Source organism: Balaenoptera borealis (assembly GCF_965194805.1).
Source record: "Balaenoptera borealis genome assembly, chromosome: 10".
In the NCBI taxonomy this organism is placed as follows: Eukaryota; Metazoa; Chordata; class Mammalia; order Artiodactyla; family Balaenopteridae; genus Balaenoptera; species Balaenoptera borealis.
This window is the reverse complement of record NC_138874.1, coordinates 112673817-112696873: the sequence shown is the minus strand read 5'-3', so window position 1 is coordinate 112696873 and position 23057 is coordinate 112673817. Positions and strand designations below refer to the sequence as shown.

Below are 23057 nucleotides of genomic sequence, written 5' to 3'. Positions count from 1 at the left end.
TCTAGAAATAGGGTCTTGGCAGATAATCAAGTTAAGATGAGGTCATTACAGTGGACCTAATCCAATATGGTGTCCTTATAAAAAGGAGGAATAGACAGTCAAAGTCAAGCACAGGGAGGACGCCATGTGATCATAAAGGCAGAAACTAGGGCGTTGCATCTACAAGGCAAGGAAGGCCATTGATGTCAGCAAACCACCAGAAGCTTGGGAAGACCCGTGGAACCGCTTGCCCCTCTCAGCCCTGAGAAGCAACCAACCCTGCCGACACCTTGATCTTGGACTTATAGCCTCCAGAACTGTGAGGGAACACATTTCTGTTGTTTAAACTCCCCACTGTACGGTACTTTGTTACAGTCGCCCCAGGAAACCCAGAGGCAGTCCTCTCAAGACCTTCAGTTGACAGATGCTGGTGGCAGGAAAAGGAATTAAGGTGCATTTTGGAAGAAAATAGATCATTATCACTTTGAAAAATTTGAATGAATTAAGTTCCAGTGTTGTGGTTTCATCAAAAGAATTCCTTCCTAATCTGGGTGCAATCTCCTCTCATACAGGCACAGCATCCAGCCCGTGGAGATCCTTCTGGAAATGAGCAGGTGATAGGATTGGCACCTCCTTGGCTGGAGAGTCACCTAATCAACATCGGTGACCTGGGCTCACCTCTCCTGTCTGGTTGACCCCAGACACTGCTTAAAGGCAGAGGCATACCCTGAATGACCCCTGAAAGCTCAATCCACCTCCCTGGTGACCGGAAAAGTTCTTTTCTTTGTCCTGTGCTCCAAGCCTCCATGAGCCTGAGACAGAAAAATTAACCATAACTTGCAGGTAAATGTGTTCTTTCAACCTTAATAAAAGGAATGATCATCTAGAAATTATATTCTCCAGAGCAATCCCAGTAATATCCTACCCTGAACAGGATCACATAGAAAAGGAAAGTTAAATTTGACAAACATAAATAAATTTTCTTCGGGGAAAAGTGGAAGGGGCGAGGAGAAAAGAAGAGAAGGCCAAATTCTAATATAATCCATAAAATTTAAATAGAACAAGAGGAAAGAGCAGAAAAACAATTATTCCATTGTTATTTGATGACAATAAAGTCACCAAGTTTCCCAAAATCAAAACTACTTCCCCAAATGCATTTCTCTGACTGGATTCTGACTAAAACCAAAAAAAGACAGCAGTTAAAGAAGGGGAAGTTGTTTTATGTTACAGGGTCTTTACAAAGACTGGAATATTTTTATCAGGACTTAGAAGATTGATGAGCCCGGAAACTAAGTGCTCACTGAAGAATCCTTTATCACGATGCTGGCCAAAAAGTCAAATGCCTGCCAGCCATTTTTTTTTTTTTTTTTTTAGTTAAATGTACAGGGATCATCGATTCACCTAAGGATTCCCCTGTTTAAAGAGTGCATTCTTCTTACAAAGCAAAAAAACAAGAAGTCGCAGCCCCTGCTACCCCAGGCTGCACAGGAAATTGTTATCTATTCAGGAATGACGTCATTGTCCAGTGTTTATTAACCAGGATTTCAAATGCAACTGACCGGGGGCAGAAATAAAAAAAGATGTAAGAGCACTCTTCCTTCAGATCGGAAAAGTGTCTGAGATGAGAGGTTTGATCCTTAACCTCTTGTTAATTTCTCTGTTTCCTCTCAGACACTGGCCATATATATACTGGGAGCAGATAAGGCAATCCAACTGTCAGCTGTAAAAACTGAGATCAGGCAGAACGTGCCCATTGCAGCTACTCATTCACATAAAGACCGGTTCTGTTTTTGCAGTATTACATCTGCTTCCAGGCATATGCCATGAAAGCTGATTTTTTTTCCCCCCAATAGGACATTTCTTAGGGTAAAAGGTGCAAATGGAATGGAATTCCAAGCCAGCATGAGTCGGATGGGGAAGTGAGGGACATGGACGTGGACATGGGTATTTTAATGAGTTTGTGCTTCTCCAGGAACACGCGAGCAAGCTGCAGCTTGCCTGGTTCACAGAAGCTGAACACTGCGTCACTTGCGTGCAGACAGGATTCCGAAGACCGAGTCTGAAGATCAATTTGTGATTACTATAGGATGTCTGCAATTTCCTCTCCCTGTCGCCCAACCTCCTACTTGGAAGGGTCTGGCTAAACCCAATCTGAAAGCCATTTTGCTGTTGGAATTATCAATTTTAATCTGTTCTCTTTTTTCCTATGTTGTATGGAAGTCACCCCTGTGAACAGGAAACAAAGCCACCAAGACTCCTCTCACACACGTGAGGGGTCTAAAACTCAAGTCCGTCATTGCTCCTCTTCTGTGCAACGATAAACCACAGCATAAAACGAAAGGTGTCCCGTTTCAATGATTTGCAAAACCCTAAATATGAAAACCAATTGTCTGAAAAACCAAGGACATCAGGAAACCACTGTCACCCTCAGTATATTTATTGGATAATTACAACAATTGCTTTACTGGACCACATCCCACAAAGCTGTAACAATCTCTGCTCACCCCTCAGAAAATGGGGTCATAGATTTTTTAAAAAGGAAATAAGAAATGACAATTTTGGTTCCTCTCAGGAAGTTGTTAACAAGTCTACGTGAGAGTATAAAAAGTCTCACCATTCACATAAAACACCTCAAAACAATGAGCCTAACACTAAAATATCTTAAATGTATTTTAAAAACTTTTTTCAAGTGGTCAGTTATTAACAGTCAAGATGGACATACATTTGCAAAAAAGGAAACAATGGGGGTTTTTTTCTTAACAATAAAACAACTATTTCAACAGAAAACTTGAGAAGTTAAAAGTTTAGGAATTTAGTTTTAAGTTCACCTTAAATTAAAAAAAAAAAAAAAGATTTAAATAACAGATAACCTCACCACTGCCCTTTCCCGATACGGCATCTATCGTGCAAGAAAACGAACCATACACGCTTTCCTAACAGGGTAATGCTTTGCCCATTACGCACTGAAAAATGTACTAACTGCACAAAACTACAAATGGAAAGACACCAAAATAAATACGCACCTTCATACGTTTCCAGGATGTGCACGGTGTCTCCTATTTGTAAAGAAAGTTCATCCGCTCCCCTGGCATCATAGTTATAAAAAGCTGTTGAGAGGAAAAAGAGGTAAGAAGATATTAGTAAAGGTAACTATGCTGGATTGTTTCTGCCCGTTTTTAAGACTGAAATATTCAGTCTTTGCCTGGATCATCCTCTCTGATACCCACAAAAGGAGGCTTTTTTTTCAAGGGTCCTCAGTTTAAGAAGAAGAAATTCATAACTACTCATAACGCCAGAAAACCATCAGTGGTTTACTGTGGTAAAATACATATGATGTGAAATTTGCCTTTTTAACTATTTTCAAGTGTACAATTCAGTGACGTTAGTTACATTCACAATGTTGCTCTCCCATCACCACCATCAATTTCCAGAACTTTTTCATCACTCCAAACAGAAACCCCATAACCATTAAGCAATCACTCCCTATCACTCCCTCCGCCAGCCCCTGATAACCTGTAACTCACTTTCTGTCTCTATGAATTTGACTACTCCAGCCACCCCATTAATCATACATTATTATCCTTTTGTGTCTGCTTCTTCCACTTAGCATAATGTTTTCAAGGTGTATGCACATCGTACCATGTATCAGAACCTCATTTCTTTTTATGGTGGAATAATGTTTATAATAGAAAGAAAACTAAAGCTTTTGTCAACACCATTTCAATTATCACTTCATATACTATCTTATATTTCCATTAACAGGCTTTTTTCATTAGATGACTTTTTCCTATCTGTAAATCAATGACACATGGACTGAATATTTTTTGAAAACCAAACTGATTCTTTAAATTACCATATAGCCAATGCTGCTACTACGCAATCAAATAGGCAAAAAAATATGTCTAATATTAGGAAGCAATCCTTCAAACTGACAATATGCAACAAATGTCTGAAATCCCTGGGACCTCCCTGGTGGTCCAGTGGGTAAGACTCCATGCTCCCACTGCAGGGGGCCGGGGTTCGATTCCCTGGTCGGGGAACTAGATCCCACATACCGCAACGAAGAGTTTGCATGCCACAACTAAGAAGTCTGCACGCCGCAACAAAGATCCCTCATGCTGCAACTAAGACCCGGCGCAGCCAAAAATAAATAAATAATAAATTAATAAATAATTTAAAAAAAAAAAAAAAAGCAATTCTGTTCCTCCTAGCTAAGCATGTAAAAGTCATTCCATTAAATTCAGGCCATACTTTTGCTCAAGCATGGAGATAAAGGCAACTATCACACTGCTTATGACTCCCAAATATTCAATTAGCCCATAAATACAGTGATGTTTTTCCTTCCCAGTGGATTCTCCCTAAAAAGATGTCAGACTTGAGGCAAAATTCATCGTAAACCTTTCATCAATCAGGATCAAACTCTCATCCATCCATCCTGAACACCCGGTTGGACTAGGCTGTCCTTTACGGGCACCATTACTGTGTCCATTTCTGGAGTTCTCCCCGGTCACATCATGTGCAAACTTCTCCAACAAGCATGGGGGGGCCTCCATCATCTGACTGACCGCCTGGCCCTCCTTCCAACCACACACTCCTGGTCCCTGTCACTGCTTCTCCTTGAAAGAACGAAGCCACATCTGTGTGTCACTCCTTATTCCTCCCCTGCCAAAGGGGTCTTCCCACCAGTGTCACGTCTTCCAGAGAGCCAAGTGCAAGCATGTGTTGGCTCTTTCAAACCCCTTCTGCAAAAATACCCAGCAACACAGCACACTTCCTGTCGCCAGCTCCATAATCAAGCTACATTTGTGGTCTCTGGAAGCAGACAGAAGGGGCAGGGTACCACCTCTCCTCACGTAGACCTGGGTGACCTCCAGCAAATGCCCTATCCTGCGCATCTTCAGCTTCCCCATCTGTATAATAAGGAGACTGATATCTACCTCATAGGATGGTGTGTGTACTTTGTATCTTGAAGAAAACAATGCTGGTGGGACTTCCCTGCTGGCACAGTGGCTAAGAATCCGCCTGCCAATGCAGGGGACATGGGTTCGATCCCTGGTCTGGGAAGATCCCACATGCCGCAGAGCAACTAAGCCCACGCACCACAAATACTGAGCCTGCGCTCTAGAGCCTGCGAGCCACAACTACTGAGCCTGCGAGCCACAACTACTGAAGCCCACGTGCCCAGAGCCCACACTCCACAACAAGAGAAGCCACCGCAATGAGAAGCCCGCGCACCCCAATGGAGAGTAGCCCCCGCTCGCCGCAACTAGAGAAAGCCCACACGCAGCAACGAAGACCCAACGCAGTCAATAAATAAATAAATAAAAATGAATAAAATAAAAAAAAAAAAAAGAAAACAATGCTGGGACTTCCCCGGTGGTCCAGTGGTTAAGACTCTGCACTCACAATGCAGGGGGCCCAGGTTCGATCCCTGGTCAGGGAACTAGATACCGCATGCCGCAACTAAGATCCCGCATGCTGCAACCAAGACCCGGCGCAGCCAAATTAAAAAAAAAAGAAATGGATCTGTTAATTTGATGCAATGTGTTGCCTGCAGTGAACACTTAGTAAATTGTAAAAGCTCTTACTGTGTTTGAGGGTATTTTGTTTTTACTGCCACGAAGACTTAGCAGACTATCACATGTTCACAAAGGTGCTTTGTGTCCACCTAGAGGGGTGGGATACGGAGGGTGGGAGGGAGACGCAAGAGGGAGGAGATATGGGGATATATGTTTATGTATAGTTGATTCACTTTCTTATACAGCAGAAACTAACACACCATTGTAAAGCAACTATACTCCAATAAAGATGTTACAAAAATAAAATAAAACATCAGTAACCATATATACATAGAAAATTCTATTTTCACAGGTATTTTCCTATATTTGAGTTTTGTTTCCTATATTTGAGTTTGAGTTTCACCCAAACTCATAAAATTTAAATGTCAACTGACATAAATGGTTATTAGTAGTTATTAAGTTTATTTAGCATTTTATGGTGAATCTTTAACAAGAAATAACAGCATTAGATAAAGAAAGCTCAGAACATATGCCAGCCTCTCCCAGCCCAGCACAACCCCTTTCAAAGCCTTTAGGAACCGTAAATGCATTTATCATCGTTCTTAACAGCATCCTTAATAGGCTAGCATGCCTATTCTATTACAGATGCGGAAAAAATAAACACGTCAAAAACAATACAAATAAAATAAAATGGACAAGTCCACTGTAAATACATTCAGGTCCATGTGAATTTGTAAGGCATACACGCAAAAACCTTTAAGTAGTGGCCCCTCCATCTCTGAAGCAGGCAGAGAAAAGCAGTTGTGAAAATCTCATACAAGAATAGAGACTTTTCAAATTTAACTATGAAATGAGGCTTAAAGACTCATGATTTCACAGATGAAGGGAAAGGGAGCCTCCGAGGGTTTACACACGTGGCCCCAAATGACACAGCAGAGCTTGGACCACGACAATGGCTGCCCAGTCCCCAGCCTTAAGGATCCCACATTTAAATGCAAATTAAAAGACTCCACTATACAAATTATTGGACAAGGAAGTGGGAGGGAGGGGTAAGTGTGGTAGATAGAAAAATGGCCCACAGAGACGTTCACGTCCAAATCCCGGAACCTGTGAGGATGCTCCCTTACACAGCAAAGGGGGCCAGTGCAGATGTGATTAGGTTAAAGATCTTGACATGGGGGTGCTAATCCTGGGTTATCCAGGTGGGTCCAATGTAATCACAAAGTTCCACAAGCGACAACAGGAGTCTCCGAGTCAGCCAGAGAAGTGACCATGGAAGCAAGGAAGGGGCCACAAGCCAAGGAGTATTGGCAGCCTCTAGAAACTGGAAAAGGCAAGGAAAGGACTCTCCCCAAGAGCCTCCAGAAGGAACAGAGCCCTGCCGAAACCTTGACTTTAGGACTTCTGACGTCCAGAACTGTAAGATTATAAATTTGTGTTGTTTTAAACCCCTAAGTTTGTAATTTGTTACAGCAGCAATAGGACACATATGCAGGGAGGAATGTTGCAAACAATTTAAAAGTGGTTATTTTGTGGTTGATTTATTCACTGCTGAGCAGGGTGGCAAGCATCTGAATCTGACAAGTCTGAGGCTGAGGTTCCCCGATTCTTGGGTGATAGAAAAATGAGAACAATGCAGTGAATTTTTCTTAAATAAGCCCAAAAGTATTCAATGTAAAAGGCTACGCCTTATTCTGATTATGTGACCTTTCGAAGCTGCCCCTTTTTGGTGTGTGTGGGGGGGGGGGGGGAGGGGGTGAAAGCAGAGACGAGAAAGACCAGAGGCATCGTGTCCTTCACGAAGGATGATGATGACAGATGGCATCTGGCTTTAAAAATGTCTTTACTTGGGCTTTCCTGGTGGCGCAGCGGTTGAGAATCTGCCTGCCGATGCAGGGGACACGGGTTCGAGCCCTGGTCTGGGAAGATCCCACATGCCATGGAGTAACTAAGCCCGTGTGCCACAGCTACTGAGCCTGCGCGTCTGGAGCCTGTGCTCCGCAACAAGAGAGGCCGCGATGGTGAGAGGTCCGCGCACCGCGATGAGGAGTGGCCCCCGCTTGCCACAACTAGAGAAAGCCCTCGCACAGAAACGAAGACCCAACACAGCCAAAAATAAATAAATAAATAGCGTTCCCTTTCTAAATAAATAAATAAATGTACCAATATTTTACTTTAAAAAAAAAGAGAGAACACGGTCATCACGCCCCCATTCACATCTTTGGAGAGAGCAGCCTTCACCTCCCTCTGGCTGGTGGGTGTACCCTTAATCAACTCCTCCTCCTCAAAGCCATTTACCTTTCTCAACAGCCTGGCTTGAGACGGCGCCACTGGGTATAAATGCACCTTCACATGAATTTCTCAATCCTGGACCGCAGAGTCCGGCATACAAGCTTGACGTGTTATTCATGTGAAAAGTGGAATGGGAAAGGATGTGGAGATGAACTCAACTCGAAGCTTCTTTCCCCAGATGGCGTGTTTCGGGGTGGGGTGGGGGTGGGGGGGCGGGGGGTAGCTTTTTTCTGGCAGCGCCGGCAGCAGCACAGAGTAAAGGAAGCACATGGATCTTTTCTTCCCAAAATAAAAAATAAACACTCCGGTCAGTGCTTCTCACAGCTCAGATGCATCAGAGATGCTGAAAAGCCAAAGTCATCTCCTCTGCTCAGTCTCCTCAACACCCTAAAAACGGCTGCCCAGGAACGTAAGGGAAGAACTGTGGCTCGTAAATCATACAGGAGGGCTTCCATTTACACCAAGATGATTCGTAACACTGACGGTGACGACACGACAGATGAAGATGATGATGATGGTGACAGTGATGATGATGAGGGTGACGATGCTGGTAATGATAGTGGCTGACATTTACCGAGTATATTCCCTGGGCTAGCCAGCGGGCTAAGAGCTTCACGTGTTCAGCTAATTCAACCCTCACGACAGTCCTAGGAGGTGAAGATAAAATTTTTCCCACTTCCCTCATCAGGGTTTATAGCAGCTCAGAGTCGGCCCATACACGAGCAGCCAGTGGAGGGGCTATACAGGGCCAGAGGGCCAGCCTGGATGAGAGGCCAGAACGCCAAAGCCCTGCAGGGTCTCTTCCTCAAACTTCGCCCTCTCTGGGCCTCACATTGCCCTCCTGATGGCTTCCCACAGATCACAACATCCAGCCTGGATCCCCGACAGGCAAATATGCCTGGGCATTCCTGAAATCCACCAGTGTCTACAACATCATGGTGATGGATTTCTCATTCCTTACACAGAAGAACCCAAATTGAGGTAATTCCAGAAATGCAAGGTTGGTTTAACATCCAGAAAACCAGTTAATGTAATTCACCACTTTAACAGAGTAAATGATAAAAAAGCATATGATCATCCGAATCGGTGCAGAAAAAGAATTCAATGAAATGTAACTCCTATTCAGGGAAAAACAAAAAAACCTACTTGACTACTCTGACATTGGGCGGGAGGTGGCGGGGGGACTACAGTCCATCAGCCCATTTAACAGATGAAAACACAGAGCCCTCCAGAGGAGTCATGACTTGCTCAAGGAGGCACAGCAAATGACAGCAGCCCTGGGACCCTGGGGTGTCCCTTCCAGACTGTCTCCACCACACCACTCTTCCTGACCCAAGCCTTCACCATCTCTCATTGAGATGAAAAATAATACTTCAGCTGGTTTCCTAGATAAAATCTCCACTCCATCACCAAAGTTACCTTCCTTAAATCTTACTCCAAAACACTACGTGGTTTCTCTTGGCTTTCTGAATAATGGCTAATTCTCCAGCCCAGCATTCAAAGCCCTGTCGGATCTGACTTCAGTCCACCTTTCCAATCTCGTCTCCCCCGACTCCCCCTCGTCCAGCTCCACCTCCCCCCACCCCAGGCCTATCACAAGCTGCTCCTGCCACTAGGAATGCCCCTCTCCCCACTCCCTCTGAAGACCCCACTTGTCTACAAGGGCTGCCTTTAACTTCACATCCTTTTCCAGATCCTTACTGAATTCTGACGTTTTCCCCCGGACCAAAAAAAGGTACATGCACACCTGAATTAATTGCTTGCTTCCCAACTTTCCTATGAGCTCTGTGACACTCCATGGCCTTGGAGGGTTACTTATCTATATCTGTCTCTTCCTCCAGACCCAACTCCTTGGGGAAAGTAAACATTTGTTAATCACTGGATTTTCCACAGTAGCTAACACCATGCCTTGCAGGCACTCAACAAAAATTCACTGCATTTAACCAGACCACAAAGTATTCCTTCTTGTGAGGTTTGCAACAGAGTGAAAGCAAACACTGTATCATGTGTTCCTTTTCAAAATGATCTTGACCTCTACAGACAGATCCAGGAGACCGAGACTTATTCAATCAATAAGAAAGAGAGACACAATATTAGCTTTCCCAGCTCTGCTTTGGGTTTCTTCCATCTAATGAGATAATCCACCATCGGTGCTCGGGTTCAAAGCCTCCTTAACGCACCAAAGGCATGGGCTTGACCACACATCACTTCTCAAAATCTGCTCAGCTCCGAGCTTCTCTCTCTATTCCACACACTGTTCCCCTGAAACATGACTTCAGGATTTCAAGTAGCAATTTAAAAGTTAATTAATTCTTTTAGAAAGTCAATTTGTGAAAATTAATGGCTCTGTGATCTCATTCCCTTTGTCTTGCCCTCAGTGGGGAAAAAATGTTCAACAGCAGGCATCTTCGTAGGGCTGGGGAAAATGCAGACCGTGTCCTTAAGGGGACGGGGCATGGACCCTGGCTGTGCCCCCCACAGGGCCTCCTTCTAAGGGGCTGTCTGTCTTGCTCTCCTCGAGTTTCACAAGCCCAACACGTGTTTATCTAGTCCATGCCAACCACAGACATACAGTGTTTCCCAAGCCTCTATCTGGCTCCTGCTCTGGTCCAGCAATGGGCTGGTGCTGGTGCTGCAGAGATGGGCTGAGCACAATGCAGCCCCAGGGAGTAAAGTCACTCCGCAGCCTGGTCTCTAAGGAACAACCTTTTCACATACTGGACCCATTCAGGAAAAACAGTGTAGAAAGAATCAGAACACTTACGTACAACCTTGAACTTGACTCTGGGCAGGGAGCAGCTCCCACCTTACATCAGAGCTAGAGGCTGGGCTTCCTAAAGTTTATTGTAAAAAAGGGACTGGCACCCACTCAATTACCAGCTTCTATGACCCACAGCCCAGTCCTTCCACCTCTCTGATTTTGGGGCAGGGGTAGAGCCTCCCAGAGGCCTGAGCCATGATGACTTCTCAGCGCCGCTTTCACCATCAGCCTTACTTTTGCCCAGCACCTAACAGTACCTGGCTCACAGCAGGAACTCTAACGTGGACGGAAGGAAGGAAAAGGAACAGGATAGGGAAGAAGGGAAGGGAAGGGAAGGGAAGCAGTAACTCTAACATGGGTGGAAGGAAGGAAAAGGAACAGGATAGGGAAGGGAAGGGAAGGAAGATTCTTAGAGCCTGGTCCTAAGGATGCTGCTACAAGTGTTGTCTCTAAAATTTTTTAAAGATAAAACAAATAAAAAGTAAAATACTTAGGAACAAACTTAACTAAGGAGGCAAAAGACTTGCACACTGAAAACAACAGACCAGTGCTGAAAGAAATCAAAAGATGCAAATACATGGAAAGTCACCTCATGTTCATGAACTGGAAGACTTAATATTGTTAAGATGTCAATGCTACCCAAAGAGATCTACAGATTCAATGCAATTCCTATTAAAATCCCAATGACAGGGCTTCCCTGGTGGCGCAGTGGTTGAGAATCTGCCTGCCAATGCAGGGGACACGGATTCGAGCCCTGGTCTGGGAAGATCCCACATGCCGCGGAGCAACTGGGCCCGTGAGCCACAACTACTGAGCCTGAGCGTCTGGAGCCTCTGCTCCGCAACAAGAGAGGCCGCGATAGCGAGAGGCCCGCGCACCGTGATGAAGAGTGGCCCCCACTCGCCACAACTGGAGAAAGCCCTCACACAGAAACGAAGACCCAACACAGCCAAAAATAAAAATAATAAATAAATAATAAATTTAAAAAAATTTTTTTAAAAATCCCAATGACAGGGACTTCCCTGGTGGTCCAGTGGTTAAGACTCCAAGCTTCCACTAAAGGGAGCATGGGTTCAATCCCTGGTCAGGGAGCTAAGATCCCACATGCCACATGGTGTGGCCAAAAAATAAATAAATAAAAGAAACCCTTCTCTAGAGCGAGCACTCACCCATTTAAAAAAAAAAAAAAAATCCCAATGACATTTTTGCAGAAATAGAAAAATCCATCCCACAGGAGCCCAAATAGTCAAAACAATATTGAAAAAGAACAAAGTTGGAGGCCTCACACTTCCTGATTTCAACACTTACTACAAAGCTCTGGGAATCAAAACTGTGCAGTATATACAGACATACAGACTAATGGGATAGAATAAAGAGCCCAGAAATAAACTCTCACATATATGGTTAAATTATTTTGACAGGGGTGCCAAGACCTGGAGAAAAGACAATCTTTTCAACAAATGGGGTGTTGGAAAAACTGGTATCTGTATGTGAAAGAATGAAAAATCATTCACAAAAAGTAACTCAAAATGGACAGAAGACGTAAACATAAAAGCTAATAAAACTACAAAGCTCTTAGAAGAAAACACACGAGAAAAATTTCACGGCACTGGATTAGGCAGAAATTTCTTGGCTATGACACCAAAAGCACTGGCAGCAACAACAATGACAAAAAAATAGATGTGGACTTCATCAAAATTAAAACCTTTTGTGCATCCAAAGGAAACTATCAAAAGAAAGAAAAAGCAACCCACAGAATGGGAGAAAATATTTACAAATCCTGTATCTGATAAAGAATTGATAACCAAAATATATAAGGAATTCCTACAATTCGATAATAAAAAACAATGTAATTCAAAAATGGACAAAGGTCTTGAATAAACATTTCTCCAAAGAAGATACACAAATGGCCAATAAACACATGAAAAAATGCTCAACATCACTAGTCAAATCAAAAACTACGAGATAGCAACGAAGAGCCAACACAGCCAAAAATAAATAAATTAAATAAATAAATTTTTAAAAACTACGAGATATCACGTCACATTCACTAGGACGGCATTTTTTTTTTTAATAGAAAAGAAAAAGTATTGGCCAAGATGTGGAAAAATTGGAAACTTTATAATATTGCTGGTGGGAATGTAAAATGGCACAGCCACTGTGGAAAACAGTTTAATGTTTCCTCAAAACATTAAACTTAGAATTACCATATGATCCAGCAATTACACTTCTGGGTATAGAGCCAAAAGAACTGAAAGCAGGGACTTGAACAGATATTTGTACGGCCATGTTCACAGCAGCATTATTCACAATAGCCAAAATGTGGAAGCAACCCAAGAGTCCATCAGCAGATCAAATGTGGTCTATACATACAATGGAATATTATTCAGTCTTAAAAAGGCGGGAAATGCTGACACAGGATACCTTGAAGACACTATGCTAAGTGAAGTAAGCCACACACAAAAGACCAGATATTCTATAATTCTTCTTCTGTGATGTGCCTAGAATTCTTAAAATTCATAGAGACAGAAAGTAGGATGGTGGTTGCCAAGGGCTGAGGAGGAGGGGAATGGGGAGTTAGTGTGTAATGGGTGGAGGGTTTCAGCTGGGGAAGATGACAAAGTTCTGAAGATGGAAGGGGGTGATGGCTGCACAACAATGTGCATGTGCTTAATGCCACAGAACCGTACACCTAAAAATGGTAAAAATGGTAAATTTATGCTATGTCTATTTTACCATAATAATAAAAAAAGATGCAATGAATAAAAAGAAAGATTGCTAAAGTAAATGAGGAAAATTCCCAGTGGACCCAGCATCCCCCATTTCTGTGAGCTGCGAAACATACAAACTCCCAGTGGGTGTAGCAGCTGCCCTTACCTGGCTCAAAACATCAGGTTCAAACCAGAAGGAGAAATATAGGAAAACTAGAGGTGATGGGCTCAAGGTCAAAAGATACCTCCAGCTGCATGCATGAGTGTGGGTCTGACAGAATACCCACATTTCTGAAAAGGATACCACTTTCAAAGTCACAAGTTACTTCTCTGGGGTTCATCTCTTTCTTTCCTAGGAATAGAGAGATTGTTTTCTCTGCCAATAAAATTCCCTGCGGCAAGATTTCATGCAATGTTGGATATTAGAATCACGGAATTCATGCAAATAATTAAAGAAATGGTGCAGGGGCATAGCAAGATAAAGGAACCGTCTTTGGTTATTCATTATTTCTTTTTGCCTTTTGTATGGAAACAGGTGTGAGGGATGGCAAAGATAAGATCGTGAAAAGAAATACATAAAAGAGTCTTCTGTCAAATTCTCACTGAACTGACAGCATAATTCAAAGATATTTTAATATCTTTCTTTAGAATAAAGTATCATTGTAGCCTTATCCACAACGAGTCAGAAACTATCTCATTTCTATCTCATCCAAAGGGTCACAGTGCCCCAAATATGCAGGTTTCTTAGGAAATATACTGGTTGTGGATGAGTTTGGACTTTATTGCTTTTCCGTGACACGAAAAATGAGTCCACTTTTCAACACTTTTGTCTTTCATAAAGTCAGTGCCAGGGGAGAAGACCATTGACTTCATTATTGATGGTCTTTGCAAATCCACCCACAAATCAGAAGACATTTAGCTGACCTGAATATTATCTCTTTTTGCATTTCATTTTGCTCAGCGACAAAGAGATGCAGAGAAGAGATGAGGAGAGATCTAAACTCTTTAATCATCCTTCTTCAGGCAGAAAGGTTACTGCAATTTGGGAAAATATATGCCAGTGAAACAACTCGTCTTTTACCCACCCCATACCCCCTCCACCACCCCACTCCCACCGCAGCCATGAGACCTTACAGTGACCTCACCCCACAGGGCTGGGCAAACACCATGAGGCTCCCTGAAGACGGCACTGCAGACCCACCAGCCACGTGGGATGTGAGCCCAGGGCACTGGACAACCAGGGGCTGGTCTAGTGAGATTCCCGATGGGGAAGACAGGAGCCTGGACCCCTCCGATGTTGGTCTGATTTGATGCATGTCTTATTTCTCTGCTACAGACCTGGCCAGGACTTGCAACTTCCTCCCACTGGTCAAACTGGTTCTGCCTAAAGGGCACAGTGAAAACACACACAGGCCTGGGGACCTGGGGAGACAGAAATGAGCCAGGTCCCCTCCACCAGGGACACACCATAAACAAGGAGAGGAGTGAATTGAGCTTAGTCCTGTTTACCTGTGATTCTCAACGATAACGTCTCTTTGACACAAGCCCCAATTCCTCTTACTGGGCTTAAGCGTTGATTGGTTTTGCAGAATGAGGCCATGCCTTCTCCTCTCATTTTTTCAAATCTAATATTAGCAGTGATGAATAAAGGGGAAAGACAAAAGGAACATTCCAGAAGGCTAACTTGTTTTTCTTCATGGCCAAAAATAATAATATCACAAATAAAGCTAGCAGTCAACCTGGGGGAAGCCTTTGCCATTGTGCAAATGTAAGCAGAGGGGTTCCCAGGTCACCGTACCACAGGGTCACCACAGCCCTCACCCCACCCCAGGACTTTGTCCCAAAGCCTACTTCTGTCTGGAATGCCCTTTCTTCCCCCTCTTCACCTGGCTTGGCCCTCCACTTCATCCATCACACGTAAGGAAAGCTTCCCCGTCACTTCTCACCCAATGAGGGAGTTAAGCGACCCTCACAGGAGCTCAAGAGAGCCCTCTGCCCACCCCAGGACTTTGTCCCAAAGCCTACTTCTGTCTGGAATGCCCTTTCTTCCCCCTCTTCACCTGGCTTGGCCCTCCACTTCATCCATCACACGTAAGGAAAGCTTCCCCGTCACTTCTCACCCAGCGAGGGAGTTAAGCGACCCTCACAGGAGCTCAAGAGTGCCCTCTGCCCACCCTGACGAAGCGCCATCAGAAAACCACCCGTTTGCTACTCACTGCAGGAAGCCCGTATCACTTAGCAGGTATCCAGTAAATGCTTGTCACGGGGAGCCTGAAGAAGGGCCCCCTCCTCTGGTCTCCCATCCCACGAGCAGTTCTTCTACAACACCACAGGACCGTTTATCCCTTTACCTCTCTGCTCGCCAACTCCTGCCACACCTGCCCTGCGTCAGTTCCATCTCTGCATCCTCGCTTCCCACTGCCTGGCGCCCAGAGTGACACCAATGTTGACTGAGGGAATCATTAACAAATCAACACAGGTTTTCAAGGCGGCAAAACTACTCCTTGAATCCCAAATCCGTTGGAAAACACTGCAGTTTTGTCTGCATTTATTTCACATTAGAAACTAAGGACCAGACTGGGGTCTTAGCCGGCAGAGACAGCTTCTAACACCTCCATTCTAACAGCCTCAGCAGGGAGGCGTGTCCTGGAGGTCTGACCACACGCTCAGAATAAGCACAGTTTCACTTGGGCAAATGGTGCCAATGATCCTGCCCAGGGCACCTGCACACTCAGGCCCATTAGCAAACCACACGCCCTGGACGGGCTCTGGGGGCAGCAAGACTGGGCAGGTCTCCCTTGGCTCTGGGTGTGGAAAAGACACTGCCCGGTAACCCAGCCCCTCACTGGTCACCCTGGTGTTGACCCTCGTCGAGAAGAAGAGGCCTGAGCGGAGAGTGCCCCAGCACTGCCTTGAAGGAGGGAGCCGAGGGTCCTGACTTGGCCAGACCTGGGCCACCTGCCTCTCGTGTCTGTCTTCTCAGGTGTGTAGATGAATCTGATCCAAAGGCCTTCCTCCAGCCGAAGCCATCAAGTGTGAGGTTCAAGTCCCCCGAGGACACAAGACCAATCTTCCCTTAATCATTTGACCCATTTGCCCTCCATGAACAGTGCACAGAGGGGGAGAAGGCAGCATGTTCACTGAGGGGTGTGTACAGGTGGGCTGCCTTTCACAAAGCAGACCCCAGCATGTGCTCACAGACCTTATGTGACGTGGACCCGCAGGCAGGACTGCAGATCCAAGACGAGGCAGGAAACAAACCAGTGCACATGGGGAGGGTCTCCCCTGCCCGCCCATTCACTGCTCAGAGCTCTCCTCTGCCCCAGACCCGCCTGCAGGAGCTGCTTTAGGCCCAGACAGCACGAGCCTCTGTCCTCCCCATCAGGTTGCTAAGCCCGCACCTGGCCAGACCTTCATGCTCTTGAACGTGGCTGTAAGTCCAAAGAACACCCAGCAAGGCCGAGGCAGGGTGCCTTCCCAGCAGAACTGGCTACACACTTTTCAGAGCCCAATGCAAGGAAAAGTGTGAAGTCCCTGATTCAAAAATGATTAAACATTTTAAGACAATTAGGATGGCTATTATCTTTAAAAAAAAAAAGGCAAGTGTTGGTAAGGAGACTGGGACCCCTGTGCACTGCTGGTGGGAATATAAAATGATGCAGCTGCCGTGGAAAAGTTTCGTGGTCCCTTGAAAAATTAAATATATGATTAACACCTGACCCAGCAATTCCACTTCTGGGAATATATCCAGAAGAACTGAAAGCAGGGACTTGAACAGGTATTTGTATAGCCATGTTCATAGCAGCAGTATTCACAATAGCCAAGAGGTGCAAGAAGCCCAAGTGGCCATCAATGGACGAGCAGATAAGCAAAATGTGGCCCATCCATCCAATGGAATATGATTCAGCCTCAAAAAGGAAGGGAATTCTGACACATGAGACAACATGGATGACCCCTGAGGACATTATGCTAAGTGAAATAAACCAGTCACAAAAGGACAAACATTGTATGATCCCGCTTACATGCATGTTCCCGGAGTAGTCAAACTCATAGAGACAGTAGAATGGTGGTTTCCAGGGGCTGGGAGGAGGGGGAGTTGTTGCTTAATAGGTACAGAGTTTCAGTTTGGGAAGATGGAAAAGTTCTGGAGATAGATGGGGAAGGTGGTTGCACAGCAGTGTGGATGTACTTAATGCCACTAAACTAGACACTTAAAAATGGCTAAATTCATCAATTTTACGGTATGCACTTTTTACTATAATTTTTTTAAAAAAGAAAGAAAAAGAAGTAAGTGCAAGGTCTTGTGTCACTGCACAGGTTTCAGGCCTGTGAGTCTGGCTCTGGCTCCCAAGGAGGGTTCTTTTTCCAGGACGAAGCTGCCCCATTTTGCAAAGGCAGTGCTTCTCCAGCAGAGCTCCTGCGAGCCTGACTGCGATGTTATATTTTAATAGTCATTTCAATTGACTAGAAAAATACAGCCTCACATAATAAAATTGCTTTTGCACCATGGTAGAAACACTTAGCAAGAGATGAGCAATACTTAGCAAGAGGCTATAAAAACCTATATGCTTGCTTATAGAGCTGCTGCTGAATAGGACAAAAGCAGAAGAAGATAAAGGGAAGGCAGGAGAGAATCCATCCCAGGATGTGCACGCAACAGTGTGTCCGCCACTACACTCAACAGACAGGATCCACTCAGTATTTTTTTATAATGCACTGAACAAAAAACTGAACATCTCCCCACCATTTCTACTTGTTTCATTTTTAACTTTTACAGCTCCATCACATCTGACATCAGAAAACACTCATTTCCCTGCAATTCCCTGTTGTTCCCTGTCGCTCACCACAGCAGGCTCTAGATAATACCACGCCTGACCCCCGAGAAACCACAACACCCACCAACCCCAAAATACTTCCTCCACCAAAGCAGTTTCCCAGGAAAAATCCCAACTGCCAATGAGGTATACCCTAGCACACTCTTCCCATGAGGGCTTTGCCGCAAAGGCTTCCAGTGAGAAAGATGGGGGGCTCACCAGCACCATGATCATCACCAACAACACACCAATACCACCAGCACCACGACCATCATCACTAACAATACCGACACCAACACTCCAGCACCACCAATACCACCATCTCCACCTCCACCACCATCATAGCTAAGTTTCACTCTGCACTTACTAACAGCAGACACTCCATTTAAGACTCCACGTACTGGACCTCCCTGGTGGCGCAGTGGTTAAGTATCCGCCTGCCAATGCAGGGGACACGGGTTCGAGCCCTGGGCCGGGAAGATCCCACATGCTGCGGAGCAACTAAGCCCGTGCACCACAACTACTGAGCCTGCACTCTAGAGCCCGCGAGCCACAACTATTGAGCCTGCGCTCTAGAGCCCGCGAGCCACAACTACTGAGCCCACGTGCCACAACTGCTGAAGCCCACACACCTAGAGCCCGTGCTCCGCAGCAAGAGAAGCCAACACAATGAGAAGCCCACGCACCGCAAGGAAGAGTAGCCCCCGTTCACCGCAACTAGAGAAAGCCCGTGCGCAGCAACGAAGACCCAACACAGCCAAAAATAAATTAATTAATTAATTTTAAAAACACTCCACGTACTTCCTCACTTCACCCCACACTAAGATGTGGGTACTAACTGCGTCCCCATTTCTTCATATAAAGCTCTGAGCAAAGAACAGGGACGGAGGGTGTGCTGCGTAACTGACCACCACGGGCATCATGTGACCTCTGGCTGGGAGAACGCCCTCCCTGGCTGTTCAAACAAAGAGCAACTATGCTGCGGCTTCACAAACAAGGGCTGTGGAGCGCCTGCTCTATAGCCAGCCGCACTGTGCTTCCAAGGGACAGGGACAATCGGGGACAGCATCAAAGGCCCCACGTCCCTTACTCCAGAATGCCGTTGAGGCATCATGAAATAACAATTTCATCAATCCCATGAACAGAACCCTAGTCTAGAGGAGAAACTTCCTCCCCATGTCACCCTGCAAGCAAGCACTCACCAGAACCCCGAAGACTATCAGCCCGTCCAGCAAACGAGGAATGTTTACCACCCAAGGTGCCAGGTGAGCACCATGGGGCAGGTGGAGACTCACAAGGCGAACGAGACAAGATTCCTCCACCCTGAAGGGCTCCCCATCTCAAACAGTCTCCCTCCAGCCAAAAATGGAGCCGTGACTGATACACACCCTGCCACAGACCTGTGATGGGAAACCAGGTGTCCAAATGACACAACCAGCAAAAACTGTAATGAGAGCTATTCAACCATGACCATGGAACAGTCTCTCAAGGATGACCTAATACAATTACCTCAAGACTTGACAAGGGAGGTATTACTACTACCATTCCCATTTCACAGGTAAAGAAACAGAGGCACAGAGCTGTTAAGCTGCCTGCTCAAAGTCACAGAGCTAGAAGGAGGGGAACACTGCGTTTTGGAGCCTGGAGTCAGACACTGGCGTGTGTGTTGCTACAAAACATCCGGGTGACGTTCTAAAGGAGGACCACCCACACGGGCCACTGGACACGGCTCTTCCGCCCTGGCTACTCTCCCTCTGGCGCTCCCTGAATAGCTCTCATAAAACCAGGCGGAAAGACGTCAAAACAAAAGCCACACAAAATATCATCTAATATCACACAAAGACTGTCACAAGCAAACCTTGTCACCAAGTCCTTTTTAGGTGAAGTATTCTCTAGTAATACTTTTCCCTCCAGATCCTTCCCGCATCCGTCAAACTGCTACATTTTCCTAACATGAATTTATGGTTATTGCACAAAAAAGACATTCAATACCCCACGCTCTCATCACACAGAGAGATCCATCCGTGTCCCAGTTCTGCCCTGCTCCTCTGAAGTAAAACGGGAGCACCGATGGTCTGGGGAGAGGAGGGGTTTGCAAGGATGGATCCCATCATAGGAACATTCCTCACCCACCTACCTATTCAGGACCGCCTTGTGCAGTTGCTAGGTTGTTGACTGCACAAGGGTCAGGGCCGAAGGGCATATGTGGGAGGGAGGCCTGGGTGAAGGTCAGGGGTTCTGGCGAGCACACCGGCTGGGTGTGCTTCCCGCCGGCACCAGCAATGCCTCAGCCGCTCTGACGACCAGGTGCGGAGACACAAGCCACACAGGCACACAGCCTCCACCTCAGGACGGCGGACAGGGGCCAGCGTCCCTTGTGAGGGAGAGGATGGAATATCAAAGGACCAGAGGAGCTGATACACTTGCAGGGGCAGGAAGTTTGGGGTTAATCATAGCTGAATAGCTGGATGCAGGAATCACGGGTGGCTTAAGAGGCTAAGACTCTGGGGAAACGGGGCGTCTGGTCCAGTGTGCTGGCCCTCAGAGCCGGGCACTGGAATCTTCTTGCTCCATCTCTGGTACTGGAGGGCCCTCTCCCAGTCTCCAGGGCATCAGCCTTGATGCTGCGGCAGGTAGGAAAGGTTTAACCTGTATATAGAGTTTATACACACTTTTTAGTTTTTAATACTAGATATAATAAATCTATACTAAATAGAAAATTTATATATATATATTTTTTTTTTAGTTTTTAAGCTAGGGAAAGTTGGAGACCATTTCATCTTTAATAAGCAGCAGTGCTACCCTAGATAAATAGACTTATAAGCCTCTTCTTTTTTTAAGAGTTTTAATTATTCCAAGGAAGGGAGCATATCTGTGGCAAACTATTTTCCACTCAAATCCTGAGTTATGCTGGATGCTTTCACTTCTTCTTCCCTCCCAGTATTATAAGAATCTTAGAGTCAACACTTGCAATCTTTCTTTGGATAGTTATACTTTTCGATAGGCGGCACCCCCTTTTTTTTTGAAGTGCTCTTATTTATTTATTTATCTTTTTTTTTTTTTTTTTGGCTGCGTCCGGTCTTTGTCGCGGCGTGCGGGATCTTTGGTCGCAGCGCGTGGGCTTCTCTCTAGTTGTGGTGCGGGAGCTCCAGAGCGCGCGGGCTCTGTAGTTGCAGCACGCAGGCTCTCTAGTTGAGGCGCTAGGGCTCAGTAGTTGTGGCCGCGCAGGCTTAGTTGCCCCGTGGCATGTGGGATCTTAGTTCCCCAACCAGGGATCAAACCGGCGTCCCCTGCACCGCAGGGAGGATTCTTTACCACTGGACCGCCAGGGAAGTCCCGATGGCACCACCTTTAGGCAGCTGCGTGGGATGGGCTTGTAAATGAATGTCTTGTCTAACGTCCACTGTCACCTTGCGTGCGTTTGTCACTCTTCTAAATCTGACCCATGCAAAACATGTATGCTTTTCAAAATTTGTAAATAAAAATAACCTTAGCCAATACATACGTGTGTAGGGACCTGGGCTCCTGCCTCACCTTCTCGTGAAGCACGGTGGGTTCCCCCGCACGATGGGCAAGAGTACAGGGCCGTCCCGTGGCCGGGTGGTCCCCACCCTGGAGCCCGGCGGGATGTACACCGGGCAGAGGCACAGGGTCGGGGAGGGGAGGTTACAGAGACCCGGGTACCTCAGGTACCACATCCCCGGCCGCTCAGGTGGGGGCTATCAGTACTCAGGATGCAGGGCGCCCCTCCCAAAGGCTGCCTGCTGCTCTGCGGGGCACCTCGCCAGAAAACACCTAGGACGTTCCACCCAGGCTGACCCCAACCAGGGACAGGCTGACACCAGAACACAGAAGGCCAGGCCCCGTGCCTCAGGAGGATCAGATAGCGGTACTCTTCACACTGGGAGTTTCTTCACCTGTCCTGTCTGCTTCCCTGTTGACCTTCAGGCCTCTCCTGAGAGCACCCTCACTCAGCCGCTTGACCAGAATCCCGTCCTCAGGCTCTGCTTCTAAGGTACCAGCTTAGAAACGGGAGTACTCCTGACAGAGAGTCGCCAAGGGAATTTCCTTTTTCACCAAGGAAATTCTAACTTCTACAGATTCCCAAGGCAAGAGAAAGTCCAAGCATGGGCCAAGAGGAAGTGAGAGAGAGACAAACCCAGAGAGGTTAAGTAACTTGTCTGCAGCCCCACAGCTTAGAAGCGGCAGTGTCAGGAAAGCAAAGCCCTAACCACCACTCCCCAGAGCCTCTCAAAAGTGTCCATATGACCTCCGCCAACCCCGAGTGCAAATGTTAACAAGGATAATAAAACACAACATAAAACTTGAAATGAGCATTGACAACCACCAGTGAAAAGCACTCGCGGCATCTTATTTCCTCATTCCGTAGGTGCACTTGCGGCATCTTATTTCCTCATTCCGTAGGTCAGGAGTCAGCAACGCTAACCCACAGGCCAGTCTGGCCCGGTGCCTGATTTTGCAAATAAAGTTTTATTTATTGGCAGTATAATGACAGAGTCGAGTTGAGTTGCCCCAAAGCACCCAAACCAGGGTCTGGAGAATATGCTCAAGGTCTCTGGGCCCAGGGGACATCTCACCCCGTCATCCTCAGGCGACAAGGACCCAGGAAGCACCTCCTCCCTCCCAGCGCACCCTGCAGGTTGCTTCCCACAGGACAGGACAGGTGACCTGCTCCGCTAAAACACACCCAACAGCAAGGACGGCCTTCCCCTGTGCCTCACGAAGACGAGGAGTACCCCTCCCCTCGCCCCAAATATAACCGCACTCAACGTATGACATGTTATAAAACAATTTTTTTCTACGATGTAATCTTTTCTGTTTCCAAGGGGGCACCTCCCTTCAACCTTCAGGTCCTTCCTACAAGGACCCCGACAGGGAGCTAACGCTTCCTGCACAGTCATCATGGTGTGTGCAGGGCATGTGCTGGGCGCCACGACAGCCTGAGGGGGGCAGGTCGCCA

General features: G+C 46.2%; 2 protein-coding genes across 3 annotated transcripts in view; one reads left to right on the top strand and one right to left on the bottom strand.

Moving 5' to 3' along the window:
* Window positions 1-23057, bottom strand: part of DOCK1 (dedicator of cytokinesis 1) — a 526335-nt gene that overhangs the window by 471470 nt on the left and 31808 nt on the right. For both annotated transcript variants that reach the window (XM_082406605.1, XM_082406606.1), the window contains exon 2: window positions 3003-3086. In XM_082406605.1, the coding sequence (XP_082262731.1) occupies window positions 3003-3086 (84 nt within the window). The remainder of the gene's footprint in view (window positions 1-3002; window positions 3087-23057) is intronic.
* Window positions 1-23057, top strand: part of INSYN2A (inhibitory synaptic factor 2A) — a 242293-nt gene that overhangs the window by 208100 nt on the left and 11136 nt on the right. The gene's annotated exons all lie outside the window — the stretch shown is intronic.